Here is a 13,695-nt window from a genome sequence, read left to right on the forward strand (position 1 = left end):
GTCCTGGGTCTTTCACTCACTCACCTTCTTGAGATCTTGACCTGAGATTCCATGACTCTGTGACTTTATGGTTCTAGAATTCCAAGACAAAGCCCAACAATGCCAGTGCCCCAGACAGCCTTGGGACACAATAAGAGCATGGTCTAGACTGAAGTACCAACTAAATAATTTTACACTTCAAAATATCAACTATACCATCATGGATTCAAACACTGCACACCATCCTGTGTTTATGGTATTTCCTCCAGAAGTCACTGCTTCAGAATTTCAGTCAATGAAAAATGTAGCCACAACCTACGAACCTACCATGCCTTTTTTAAAATTATGTACTACAAAAATAAAAATCTTTGGGGTAAGTAAGATTTGCCCCAATGTAAATGCTAATGAAGGTTTGTTAGGAATGTAGTATAGGTGTTCCCCCGAATTCCTATTTGAAGCCATAATCCTAACGTGATGGTATCTAGAGGCAGGGACTTTAGGGGTAATTATTTCATTAATAAGTAGGGGTCAGAGTGCTAGGTTTCTTTGTGAGGATACAATAGAGAAGTCTGTAGTCTATAAGCCAGAAGAGGGTCTTCACCAGAATCGGATCATTCTGGTACCCTGATCTCAGACTTTCAGTCTTCAGAACTATGAGAAATAAGTTTCTGCTGTTTATAAGTCACCAGATCTATGATACTTTGTTATAGCAGCCCAAGTTGACTAAGACAGAAATTGGTACCAAAAAGTGGGCTGCTGATATAACAAATATTTTAAAATGTGAAAGCAGCTTTGGAGATGGGCAATGGGCAGAGGCTAGAAGAGTTTTGAAGTGCATGCTAGAAGAAGCTGAGATTGCCCTGAAGGAACTGGTAAAGGCAATTTTCGTGAGAGCTCACAAAGTAAAGAGAGCTGTAGAGAAAGGCTCCATCTTCTTAGAGAGCGAACTTGACTGGATATATTGAATATGAGGTGTTACCCATGGGATATTCAAGTGGGGATGTCTGACAAGAGCTAAAAATGTGAGTCTGGAGTTAAGGAAAATGATATTGTTTACAACTCAACTACATTAAGGTAATGGTTGCAATGGGAGTAAATGCGATTCCTCAGATGGAGAAGGTAGATGGGAATAAAAGAGGGCAGAGGACACAGACTCTTATATTGTATACCTTCCATTCTTCATGTCATTCTCATCAATCTTTCCCAGCATTCGTCAAACCACTGCTTGGTGGGGTAGTGCATCACAAGTGTGGCATAGAGTAAAAACATAGAAAAGATGGGGAGTGCTGTGAACCCTGGGACATGACATTACCTCCACAGGCTCAAAGGATGGGTCATTGACAGAAGTGTTTCTGACAGTCCATTTCTATTTGAGGCCAGGCCTGCATGGTGATTTAGAATTCAGTACTTTTCAAACTTTAGCATTTATATGCCACAGACTTGGTGGTTTTCCCCCAGCTTTGTTGAGAGGTAATTGACATACAACTTTGTAAAGTTTAAGGTGTATAATTTGATGATTTGATATGCATGTATATTGCAAAATGTTTATCACAATAAGGTTAGTTATCACATCTTTCACATAATTGCCATTTTTGTTGTTGTATGGTGAGAACTCAACTCTCAGAGCAACTTTCAACTATACAATACAATGTTGTTAATTGTAGTCACCATGTTGTACCTTAGGGCCTAGAACTTAACTGGAAGTTTGTACCCTTTGACCAACATCTCCATATTCTCCCCAACCTCTGAGCCTCTAACAACCACTATTCTACTCTCTGATTCTGTGAGTTTAATGTCTTTAGATTCCACATACAAAGCACTTATCTTTCTCTTACTCCACTCAGCATAATTTCCTCAAGGTCCGTCCGTGTTATTGCAAATGGCAGAATTTTCTTTTTTTATACTGAACTAGTGCCCAGTGCATAGATTCATGCACATTGAAAGGAAATTAATTTGAAGGTGGCCGGTGGGGTGGGATTGGGTGAGATGGGCCAGACACACCCTGGAGCCAACCTCCGATGGTCCCTCCCCAGCAGGCTACACCTGGGACAGCGCTGCGGCTCGAAGGCCATCTGTGGAGTGAGCTGGGTCCCTCTGGCAGGTGGGGTCCCTCGGCCTGGCCTGCGGGGATCAGGCTGAAACTAGCTCTTCAACATCCCCCAAGGAGTCCTGGATTGAGAGAAGGCAGTTCTCGGTGACACATCCGGAATCAGGCTCCTTCCTCTCTGGTTCTGGGTGCGTCACCAAGTCATTGCAGCTCAGCAGCTTCTGCATTGAGCATCTGCCCCCTGGTGCCCATTGTGCATCATAGCTATTGGTCAGATGGTCATTTAACCTTTTATATATATATAGATAATATTTCATTTTCTTTATCTACCTAGATTGTTTCCATGTCTTACCTATTGTGAATAATGCTGTGATAAACAGGATAGCACAAATATTTCTTTGTGATAGTGATTACGTTTCCTTAGGATATATATACCCAGAAGTGGGACTGCTGGACCATATGGTAGCTCTATTTTGAATTTTAGCCTGGGGATTTTATTCAGTAAGTATAGGATTGAGCATAATAATTTGCAGGTGATCCTATGGCTGCCAAACTATGGACTACATCTTCAGGAGCATTGATTTAAATCATTTTTCTTATTACCAAATACCAGGTAGAGGGATCCAAAAATACCTGGGTACATAATAAATTGGCTTCTACTACCCTTCCCTTATTTATAAAAGAGTATAATTGCCAAATCCTTTTATCAAAAGGAGATCTAAATTTTCTAAGGGGAACCCATCATTTTGCTTTTTCCTTATTGTGTCCTTTTCCTCTCTTTACAGACTATCCAGATCCTGCTTGGACTGATGAACTTTTCTCTTGGGGTAATTTTCTTTTTCATGTTTGAAGAACCGTACCCAAGGTTCCCCTTTATATTTATTACAGGATATCCATTCTGGAGCTCCATTTTGGTGAGTATAGTCAATCAAGTTCAATGTGAAGCCATGTCAACAGGGATATTAGAGAATTCTTAGTTTCAAAAATGAGCTATATACAGTTGTATGATAGGCTTTGAAATGTCAAAATGAAAATAAGCCTTGTTGAAATTATTTCCCCATTAATTCACCAGTTACTGATATTCCATCATTGTGTCTTGAAGTTCCTTTGGGAATATTCTTTTGGGTCTTGAGGTTATTTGTCCATTCATTCATTCAAATGAGTTACCATCTGAGCCAGATACACAGAAGAAGGCAATCAGGATTCAAAGGTTAATAATACATGGGCCCTGATTATGAAAAACAGTGTGGCTATTCCTCCAAATTAAAACAAGAATTATTATGTGATCCAGCAATTTCACTTCTGGGGATATATCCAAAGAAAATAAAAACACTATGTCAAAGAGATATCTGTATCCCCAAATTCATAGCATATTTACAACAGCCAAGACATGGAAAAAAGTTGTGTTCTACAGACAAATGGATAAAGAAGTTTGCACATACACACACACACACACACACACACACACACACACACACACAATGGAATATTCTGTCATAAAAATGAGGATATCCTGCCAATTGTGACAACATAAATGAAATTTAAGAGCATTATACTAAGCAAAATAAGCTAGATAGAGAAATAGAAATACTGTATGATCTCATTTATATGTGGAATCAAAAAGGGGTGAGGGTAGGAAGGATTAAACAGGGTCAAATATACAATGATGGAAGAATATTTAAATCTGGGTGGTGGGCACACAAAACAATTTACAGATGATGTCATAGAACTGAAACCTATATAATTTAAAAATATATATTTTTTATTTACTTCAGAGAGGAAGGGAGAGGGGAGAGTCACAAAAACATGAATGATGAAAAGAGAATCATTGATTGCCTGCTTCCTGCACACCCCACACCAGGGATTGAGTCCGCAACCCAGGCATGTGCCTTGACTAAGAATTGTAACCTCCTACTTCATAGGTCAATGCTCAACCACTGAACCACATCAGCTGAGCTGAAACCTATATAATTTTATTAACCAACATCATCCCTAAATTTTTAATTAAAACAAAAGAGATCAGACTTGACATTACCAAAGGCAGGGGTGGTGTCAAAAGGCATCAACTTCCAGTTATAAGATTAAAAAGTACATGATGACTATAGTTAACACTGTTGTAAAATGTATATGAGATTTTAAAGAGGATACCTCCTAAAAGTCCTCATCACAGGAAAAATATATATCTTCTTTCTTTTTCCTTTTTGTTTTGTATCTAAATGAGAAGATGGATGCTAACTAAAGTTATTATGGTGATCATTTTATGATAGATGTTGGATCATTATGCTGCACCCCTTAAACTTATACAGTGATGTATGCCAATTATTTCATAATAAAACTAGGGGAAAACAAAAACAACCAAACAAAAATAATAATACATGAAAAAATTACCATGTGGTGTGAGGAATGGTGACAGAGGACACACAAGTTTCTCTATAGGAAAGGCACTTACAAAATGGAGGGGAGGTTTCCCAGAGGTATTTCCAGCTTGACCAAGTTTTAAAGAACTTTAATCAGATGAAGACACATATGGAGGAAGGGAGTGGGGGATGGTTGGGTGTAAGAGGTAGGATGTCTTGCTGTATGTCAAGGAAGAAACATGAAAAACAGAAGAAAAAGCTTAAAGTATGGGGAACACTTTTTATTCTGAGAACTGTAAGAGTTCAGTGCAGAGAATAAGAGGGGAAGGATGAGGCTTGAAGAAATACCACACAATGAACTAGAAATTTAAAAATGGATGAACTGTGTTCAGATTTGAAATTTCTTTTAGACAATGATCCCACAACTATGACTCATCACAATGAAAATTTTGGTATTTTATGTAACTCCCATAATATTAGCTGCAACTCTGCTTATGTTTCCATCCAAGAGAACACATCAGACTGCACATAGGTAGGAAGGATGTTTCCTACAGGAATGATGGAATCTGATCTTATTGGTTGTAAACTGAATTGACACCAGTGTGTTACGATGTCTGCAATAGCTATAAAAAGAAGATGGATGAGAAAAATGAAATCCCAGTAAAGTTTTAAAAGATTCTCATGTTCAAAGAAATAGTTAAAGCTAAAGCAAACTTCCAGTCCAGTATTTTGTCCACTATTCATTTATGGACAACCCATACAAGGCATCTCACCTTTCTCACTCCCCTGAGGACTGTGTGAAATACAAGGAGGTTCTGTGTAAGGGACATGTAGAAGTCTATTCTCTGAGAACTCTTTATGTCCATCACTAAAATATGTATTCTTTCTAATAGTTCATTTATTCCGGAGCCTGCCTAGTTGCATTGGAAAGAAAAGGCACACAAACTATGGTGAGTTATATTTCCCCTTTATTAAAAAGTATTTATAACTTTGAAATAATTCCTTTGAGTCTTGAAAATGAATTTGGAAAATCATTAAGCCACTATAACTCCAAAAACTGTCAATTATTGATACCAATCAATGCTATTTGCTTCTTTTTTTCCCCATAGAATCATAAAACATTAAGGCCAAAAGAAAGTTTCCTAGGTTATCCAGTTTAATTCTAATTTTACATACAGACACTGAGGCATAGATTAAATGACTTGTCCAAGTTCCTCAGCCAGGTGGCAGAATGGCATTATTAAAGTACCTCATTCATTCTTTTTAAAAAAGTATTATTATTGCTAATACTCACCCAAGGATATTTTTCCATTGATTTTTAGAGAGAGTAATTTTAGAGGGAGTGGAAGGGAGGGGGAGAGACAGATATAGAGAACCCTCTCACATTGATTGGTTGCCTCCCGCATGCTCCCCAGCCTGCAACTGAAATATGTGCCCTTGACCAGAATCGAATTCAAGACCCTTTGGCCTGTGGGCCAACATAAGTATTTCTGGTGCCTGCTGAGCGCCAGCCACTTTGACAGGCAGTCATTTGACTCTTTGTAAATGACATAATTTAACCTGATATGCAGAATCAGAAAATAAATAATAAGTGTTAATGAATGCAAAACTTTAACTTACAGATAAACTATAAGCAGCATATTTTTACTTTTCTCAAAGAATCAAAGCTATGAGATATTAATAAGCCAATAAATTATTTTCAGCAAAAAATGCCACCTATAGATTTGCAGTTTTGGTAAGAAAAAAAGTTGCAAGTATATATATGTATGTATGTATATATTAGTATATACTAATATATATTAAATATATAGGTGTATATATGTATTAATATAATATATATTAAACATAGTCATAAATAGGTCATGACTTTGATCAGAGCATCAAAATGCAATGTGACTATCCCTAAGAACTTATATTGTCCAGTGTGTACCCCTCCCTCTAATGAAATAGGATTTAAATTAGGCATTGATTATGGGGGATGTAAGGGTTATGAAAAGTTCACTGGTTCCCCTTATTCTGTAGATGAGGACCTAAAGCCCAGTTAGGTGAAGGGAAATTCATAAGATGATATGGCTGCTTCATGGCATTGTAGTGCTGAGACCAAAATCCTGCTGCCCATTATTTTGTCTCCTCACCCATCGTTTTGTCTATAGACTCAGATGGGACCTGGTCATTGTGTTATGTTTTTACTCTCTTTCAGATGAGGATGAGCCAAACAATGAATTGTTTTAGTGTCCTGGCAGCAACAGCTGGAATCATTCTCCTTGTATTTGGTTTCATTCTAGATCAAAACTACCTTTGTGGCTATTCTGGAGAAGTTAGTCAGTGTAAGGCTGTTAACACCCTATTCATTGTAAGTATGCTGCATTTTTAGGGTGAGGAGTCTCCAAGAGGCTCCTACCCCATTGTCCTGTAGACAGATGAGTTAGTGGGAAGAATGTCTTGGCCCACAAATTTTACATGGATCATGCAGGATCAATATTATCAACTTATAACAACTACAATAGTAACAATAATGAGGGGAAATATTGGTAAAAGCCAGTACAATGTTCCAAGCACTGTATGAAGTGTTTTATGTATATGACTCATTTAATCTCACAACAAATTCTAAGAGGCGAATTTTATTATGAAACTCATTTTATGAACAAGGAAGCTGACGCACAGAGAAGGTAAGTTATGTACCCAAGGTCAGTTGCAAGGGCAGAGCCATGGTATCAACAGACAGTGTGTCTCCAGGGCCCAAGGTCTTAATACATATACCATAAATATTTATTAGAACCTAATCAGCACCATCCAAATAATGTTGCAGACAAATGTATTTTTAACTCACAAACATGTACAGAAATCATAGTATCTAATAGGCATTCAACCAGGCATTGTAGAATAGGACAGTAAATGTATTATTACCCCCAACTTGAGCAATTCACAGATGAGCACAGGAGATAAAACATGTACATCAATGAGAATAATATATAAAAAAGTGATATATCAGAAGAAAAATCAGGTATAGCAGTATTGTAGTAGTTATAGCCTTGGATGTACATTAGAATCATGAGTGGAGCATTTTTATGGTTTTGGTTTTACTATTCAGACTAGGTTTCTGATAAAACATGATAGATTGAAAACAGGCATTTATTTCTGCTTTTCTGAACTTAGTGTAAAGCACATACAAGATACGAATCTGCATGGAGAGAGAAAACACCTAATAGCCAATAAAAAAATTGCTAAGAAATTTGAAAACTAATCATCTAAGGAAAAGGGGATCCTGATAGTAGGCGATCCATAATATTTCATATGGAAGATTCGAAGGAACAGAATGTAGCAGGACCACAGAAAACAGGGGAGAAGAGAATAGATTAATTTTGGTAATAGTAAAATGAGATGTGTGAATTGATCCTAGTCTGGAAACAAAGAAAAATGCTACATTAAAGAAACAAACAAACACTTTTTAAAACAATTTAAAAGCCCTGAAGAGCTGCTAAATCACCTGGACCACCTAGATCAATTTTTTTTTAGCTGAAAGCCTAACCTGAAATCTGTCAATGGAATGCCAAAGAGCAATAATGCTACTTACACCTCAAGAAAATTTGCCAATGTTGCCCATTTGGAATCTGATTCCAGTCTAAGTGCAATTGAAGAAGAAAGAAATGAAGGCCTGTGCAATTTTGTGCTCTGCTGTAGGGTACCACACTGTGCTGTGCTATGTAGTACTGTGCTAAAATATCTGTATATTGCAATGAGCCTCTACTAATTTGCTTTGTAAGCATTAGCTACATTTGATATGTGGGGGAACTTTCTTATCTGGGCATTGCTACCTCATTATCATCTGAAAAACCATTATTGTGCTAATACCATGATTCTTTTACTTTTTTCTTCTGTTACAGGGACTTTTGATTATGCTGATAGCCTTCAGCACTATTGAACTACTCATTGCTATGTCTTACTCAATTTGTAGCAGATCCTTTGACTGCTGTGATTGTGAGGAATGGTGTTGAAAATCACTGTGCAAATAAAGAAGTGAGATAATATCATGGCGAGATGAATTATATTTGTGAGGAACAGCCAAAAGGAACATAGGATGTTAAAGCTGGCAACTCTTTGAAGCAAAGGAGAGGGACTCAGGGGAATGGGGCTGGGGAAAATTTTGGCTGATAAAACACATCCTGCCTCTTTGCAATGTCATCTCCTCCTCTCCCAGAATCACATGGTCACTTTGGTGTCAGTCATGCATTCACTGAAGCAGTGTGGTGGTGTTGCCGCTGCAACAAACAGATAAAGGAATCAAAGTCCAGGGTGTGCAGTGACCAGGCCCTACTGATTTCTCCAGGAGGCTCTGTCTCCAAGAGGCTCCTACCCCATTGTCCTGTAGACAGATGAGTTAGTGGGAAGAATGTCTTGGCCCACAAATTTTACATGGATCATGCAGGATCAATATTATCAACTTATAACAACTACAATAGTAACAATAATGAGGGGAAATATTGGTAAAAGCCAGTACAATGTTCCAAGCACTGTATGAAGTGTTTTATGTATATGACTCATTTAATCTCACAACAAATTCTAAGAGGCGAATTTTATTATGAAACTCATTTTATGAACAAGGAAGCTAACGCACAGAGAAGGTAAGTTATGTACCCAAGGTCAGTTGCAAGGGCAAATGTGTGAGGTTTAAGTGTAGACAGTGTGTCTCCAGGGCCCAAGGTCTTAATACATATACCAACATCTTTGAAACTTTTGGTCTCAGACCCCTCTTATACTTTAAAAAACTATTGAAGACTCATTATATAATGCTACAAACAAACCTTTTATTAACATAACTATATTTTTCAAAATAGAAAAAAATAGTGTGGAGAGTGGCACTGATAAAAAGTTTTGCAAATCTCTTTTTATAGGTTACTTAACATTCTTTTCTCATTTTTTAAAGCTTTATTGAGTCATAGTTTGTATACAAAATGTTTTGCATTTAATGTATGCATACTCCCAATATCATCACCATAACCAAGATACTAAACACATCCATCACCTCCAAAAATTTCCTTGTATTCTTTTGTTAATTTTTTATTTTGCTTTTGTTTTTGGTACGAACATAACATGAAATCTATCCTCAGAATATTTTACAGCGAACAATACCGTATTATTAACTGTAAGTGCCCTGTTGTACAGAAGATTCCTAAAACTTACTCATCCTCATAAAAAAAAACTTTATGCCCATTGAAAAACAAATCCCCATGTAATTTTACTGTCTATTCACATCACCTGAAGAACTTTTATAAACCCAATGCACCACATACTACCACATACCAGTGAAATCAGAATGTGATGAGAGCTGGGCACCAATATTTTTCAAAGATCACCAGGTGACTCCCAATGCAAATGTTAGGAATCACCATTTCTTTCTATCTTAATGGGAGACAAACAGATTCTCTTGTTTTGAATTCAACCTATTGTGACATCTCATCTTCTGCGGGCTGTGGAGAATACCACTGCAAACTCACGGAAAGGGATAAATAGGTCTTAGTATTATTATGAAAATTGTTTTGAGTTCACAGACCGCCCCCCCTCCCCAACCCATCTAAAAGTGCCTCAAGGACTTCAGAAGTTCCTCAGACCACACTTTAAGGACAGCTGCCTTATATTGTGTCCACTGACGGACTACCTGCTCAGTATTAGAGCTCTTCTGCCATCTTTAATTGTCATGACAGCCCCCTGAGAGGTATGACTGACCTATGTTATAGTCATGAAAACTGAAACTCAACATGGTTAACTTTTCTGAGACCACAAAGGGGAATTAGAACCAGGATTTGAAGCAAGATCTCCAATTCCAAATCCCATTGTCCTATGCTTCTATTGGCATAAAAGTACTTGGCATATTCAAAGAAATAAACTATCTGACTTTCATTTCTGCTGTGAGATGGAAGGAGATCAGCCTATAGGTGCATATATGAAGGCAGGGGATGGGGAAATGAAGTTCTGATGAAAAATATTTATGTTTTTTAAGTATTTATTTCCAGTGGAGTGAGGTTCTGATGAAAAAATATTTGGTGGTGGCTGAGTGAGGTTCAAATGTGTGAGGTTTGAGATATATTTAAGGGTGAAAAGCTTTCACCTCATGGTCAGGGCTTTTAAGTCAGACCTAGTTTTAAATGTCAGTTTTGCAATTTACAGCTAATTGACTTGAACAAATTAACCTGCATGAGCTTTAAATTTCTAGATTAAGATGTAATAATACCTCCCTGGGCGGGGGGGGGGGGGGGGGGGGGGGGTTTTCCATGAGCCTTAAGTGAACCATGTAAACTGGTTTTGTCAGTGCCTGGGACTTAAAAATAACTTAGGAAATGGTACATTTTCTTTTAAATTTATAATTGAGGTTTTCTTGCTTTCCAAAATCACATTTTATCACTTACTCTATGACTATGGGTCAGTTTCCCCCACTTCCTGAACATTCATTTCCACTGATTATAAAACAGAATCAAATTATAGTGTTATATCAACAATGCTTGGACTATAAATAGGTATTCAACTGATGTAACTTTCCTAACTGTCAAAAATGTAAAGTAGTCCCCCAAAACAGAAAGAGGACCTCTTAAACTACAAAGCTCTTAAGTACTCAAATTTACATTTTCCTGAGTTTTAATTATTTATAAGTATAACATTGGGACTTTCCAACTTGTAACCAAGTTCTATTTGCAACTTGGTAGGGTGGGGGGTGGAGTAAAGGGTAAAGGGCGACAAATATATGGTGATGGAAGAAGATCTGACTTTGAGCGGTGGGCACCCAAAGCAATATACAGATGATGTACCATAGAATTGTACACTTGAAACCCATGTAATCTTAACCAATGTTACCCCCATAAATTTAATTTTAAAAAGTATTCATAGTAAGGTCTTCGGTTTCACCTCTGAGGGACCCTGAATCTCCCTAACCAATTCTCTGATACCAAACCCTCCAGCACTAGGTAGCCTCCTGAGAGTGGAGAGGGCTGCTGATCACTGACATGAGAGGCAGTACCCCAGCAGAACTGTCATCTTTCACAGCACTGCAGAGAACAAGGCAATCAGACCCTATGAAATTACTGCTTGCAAGGGACACACAAGTCAAAGCCTACAAATAATGATGACGGTACATCGTAATGGCATTGCGAAATGTAGAAACTACATTGCAAAACATACTTTTCATAAGAGAGGCAAATGTTTCCAGGATAAAAATAAATAGGGGTATTAGGAGGTAGGGAAAATAAAAGGAAGAAAAATTCCTATCAGGCAAATGCTGACAAAATAAAAGTGGAATTGATAAAAGTCTGTGCAGAGTTCAAGAAAGAGGTCATTATATGGAAGTAAGGAGGCCACTACGTAATGACAAGAGGTTTACTTTAGAGAAAAAAAAATTTTAAATGTATAATTGATGTCATAAAACATCCTCAAACATAACAGAGGAAAAAAAATGGGACAAATAAAGTGCTACTGACAAACCCAAACTGTAGTGGGATTTCAACACACTCAAGCACCTACAGGTCAATCTAGCCAAACCTGCAAAGGCTAAGTGAAAGTTTATATAAGTTTAAATTCAAGTTTATTTAGGAGCAATCACATTTGTAGCCACCTAAGTTTGAAAAACACACACCAAAAAACAGAGTAGCAAACATTCCAAGGAAGAGTTGGGAAAAGCAGGGCCTACACAGAGACAAGGATATGAAGAATCAGGTGTGAAACCCCAATTTGAGCCTCACTGATGCCAGATATTTGCCAAGTCTGACCCTGCTCCCAAGCTCACTGAAATGAAGGCACGTCCCTATAGCCACTCAACATCCTGGACCCAAACCTCTGGCCTCATAGTCATCCACAACTCAGACCCTATGAAATTACTGTCCCTGTCATCAATCACACAAGCACTTAAGCAGATACCCATAGATCCATAGCCAGAATATTGAATGGATGGGTGACAAAGCTTATGCTTCCACTCCTCTCCTCCCTATGACTTTTATGAGAGGTGAATGCAAGGCTTACCTGTGTATACTTGATGACAATAAGTTATCCCTTCAAGTGGTAGCCTACTACACTGATGAACTACTCCTGGATGGGGAGATAGCATTTTTAATTTTTTAAAAATAAATTTATTGGGTGAGATTGGTTAATAAGATTAATCCCAAAGGCAAGGGAGATAAGAGCAAAATGAAACAAATGAGGTGGCATTTTCTTACATGTTGCATCAAAAGTAGCCTCTCCAGACCTACTATTAATCACTGGTTTTAGCCCTTTGATTCCAAACCACCCTAAAGAAAAGAGAGGCAAAGGAAGAAAAAGAGGAAGGAAGAGAAAAGAAGAGATTAAATATGAATTAACCTTAGATTCGGCAATAGAGCTACCATATTTCAGCCCTTTAGAATAGGCAAACAATTACCTAACTACAACCGTGGGTCTCTAATGAAATGAAGCAATGGGGAAGGACATTTTAAAAATAATGAAAAATCCAACATGTGCCCATAAGCAATCTATTTTAAGACTCCCAGTGGATGCCTGAAACCACAGACAGTATTGAACCCTGAATGTATTATATTTTTTCCTACACATACATAACACTTCACATTCTCTCTTTGTTATATCCAAGTTGCCAGGATCACTATTGCGATTTGGAGCCATTATTAAGTAAAATAAGAGTTAGCTGAACACAAGCACTGAGATACCACCACAGTTGATCTGATAACCTAGACAGCTACTTAGCGACCAGTGGGAAGAAGCATATACAGTGTGGAGATACTGGACAAAGAGATGATTTATGTCTGGGGTGGGCCAGAGCAGGACAGCATAAGATTTTATCACACTACTCAGAATGACACACAATTTAAAAATATGAATTGTTTATTTCTGGAATTTTTCATTTAATATTTTCAGACCAAAATTGACTGTGGGTAACTAAAACCCATGAAAGTGAAACCACAAACAAGGGGAGACTACTGTAGAGGCTGTATATAGTGGGGGTAGGGGGCTCAGTATTTGGGGGCAAAACTTTCTTTGGTTCATCTCTTAAATGTTTGCACTCTCCTGGCTATCAGCTTCCTCCATTCCCTCATTTGATCTGGCACTGGGCTTGATAGCTCTAGCTCCAGCCCAGAATTAAAAAAGAGGGGACACAAGGGAACTAAACAGATGGAGGAAAAGGTAGGTGGAGGAAAAGGTAGGTTTGCAGGTAAAAGTACTATTTCAATTTATATCCCCAAACATGAAACTCTTGTCTCAAGCTTTTGGGGATGTGGTCTACAGCACCAGAGTATATTTTTAGGCCATTTTTACTAAATCCGACACAAGACACATGTG

General features: G+C 37.8%; 1 protein-coding gene across 1 annotated transcript; it reads left to right on the plus strand.

Annotated features, from left to right (window-relative positions):
* The first annotated feature begins 199 nt into the window (after window positions 1-199).
* On the plus strand, window positions 200-8,378 carry LOC139017986 (membrane-spanning 4-domains subfamily A member 5-like). The gene is made up of 5 exons (XM_070426610.1): window positions 200-352; window positions 2,812-2,940; window positions 5,277-5,333; window positions 6,584-6,736; window positions 8,268-8,378. The coding sequence occupies exons 1-5, from the start codon at window positions 200-202 to the stop codon at window positions 8,376-8,378; spliced, it is 603 nt and encodes a 200-aa protein (XP_070282711.1).
* Window positions 8,379-13,695: the final 5,317 nt, after the last annotated feature.

This window comes from Myotis yumanensis, unplaced genomic scaffold (genome assembly GCF_028538775.1).
Source record: "Myotis yumanensis isolate MYYU_CA2020_CCGP unplaced genomic scaffold, mMyoYum1.0.hap1 SCAF_10, whole genome shotgun sequence".
In the NCBI taxonomy this organism is placed as follows: domain Eukaryota; kingdom Metazoa; phylum Chordata; class Mammalia; order Chiroptera; family Vespertilionidae; genus Myotis; species Myotis yumanensis.

Excerpts from the sequence above, each read along its gene's own strand:
- LOC139017986 (XM_070426610.1), top strand. The coding sequence starts at position 200 with ATGGATTCAAACACTGCACACCATCCTGTGTTTATGGTATTTCCTCCA. Across the intron at positions 353-2,811 it reads CAAAAATAAAAATCTTTGGG|ACTATCCAGATCCTGCTTGG; the intron begins GTAAGTAAGATT and ends CTCTCTTTACAG. Across the intron at positions 5,334-6,583 it reads GAAAAGGCACACAAACTATG|ATGAGGATGAGCCAAACAAT; the intron begins GTGAGTTATATT and ends ACTCTCTTTCAG.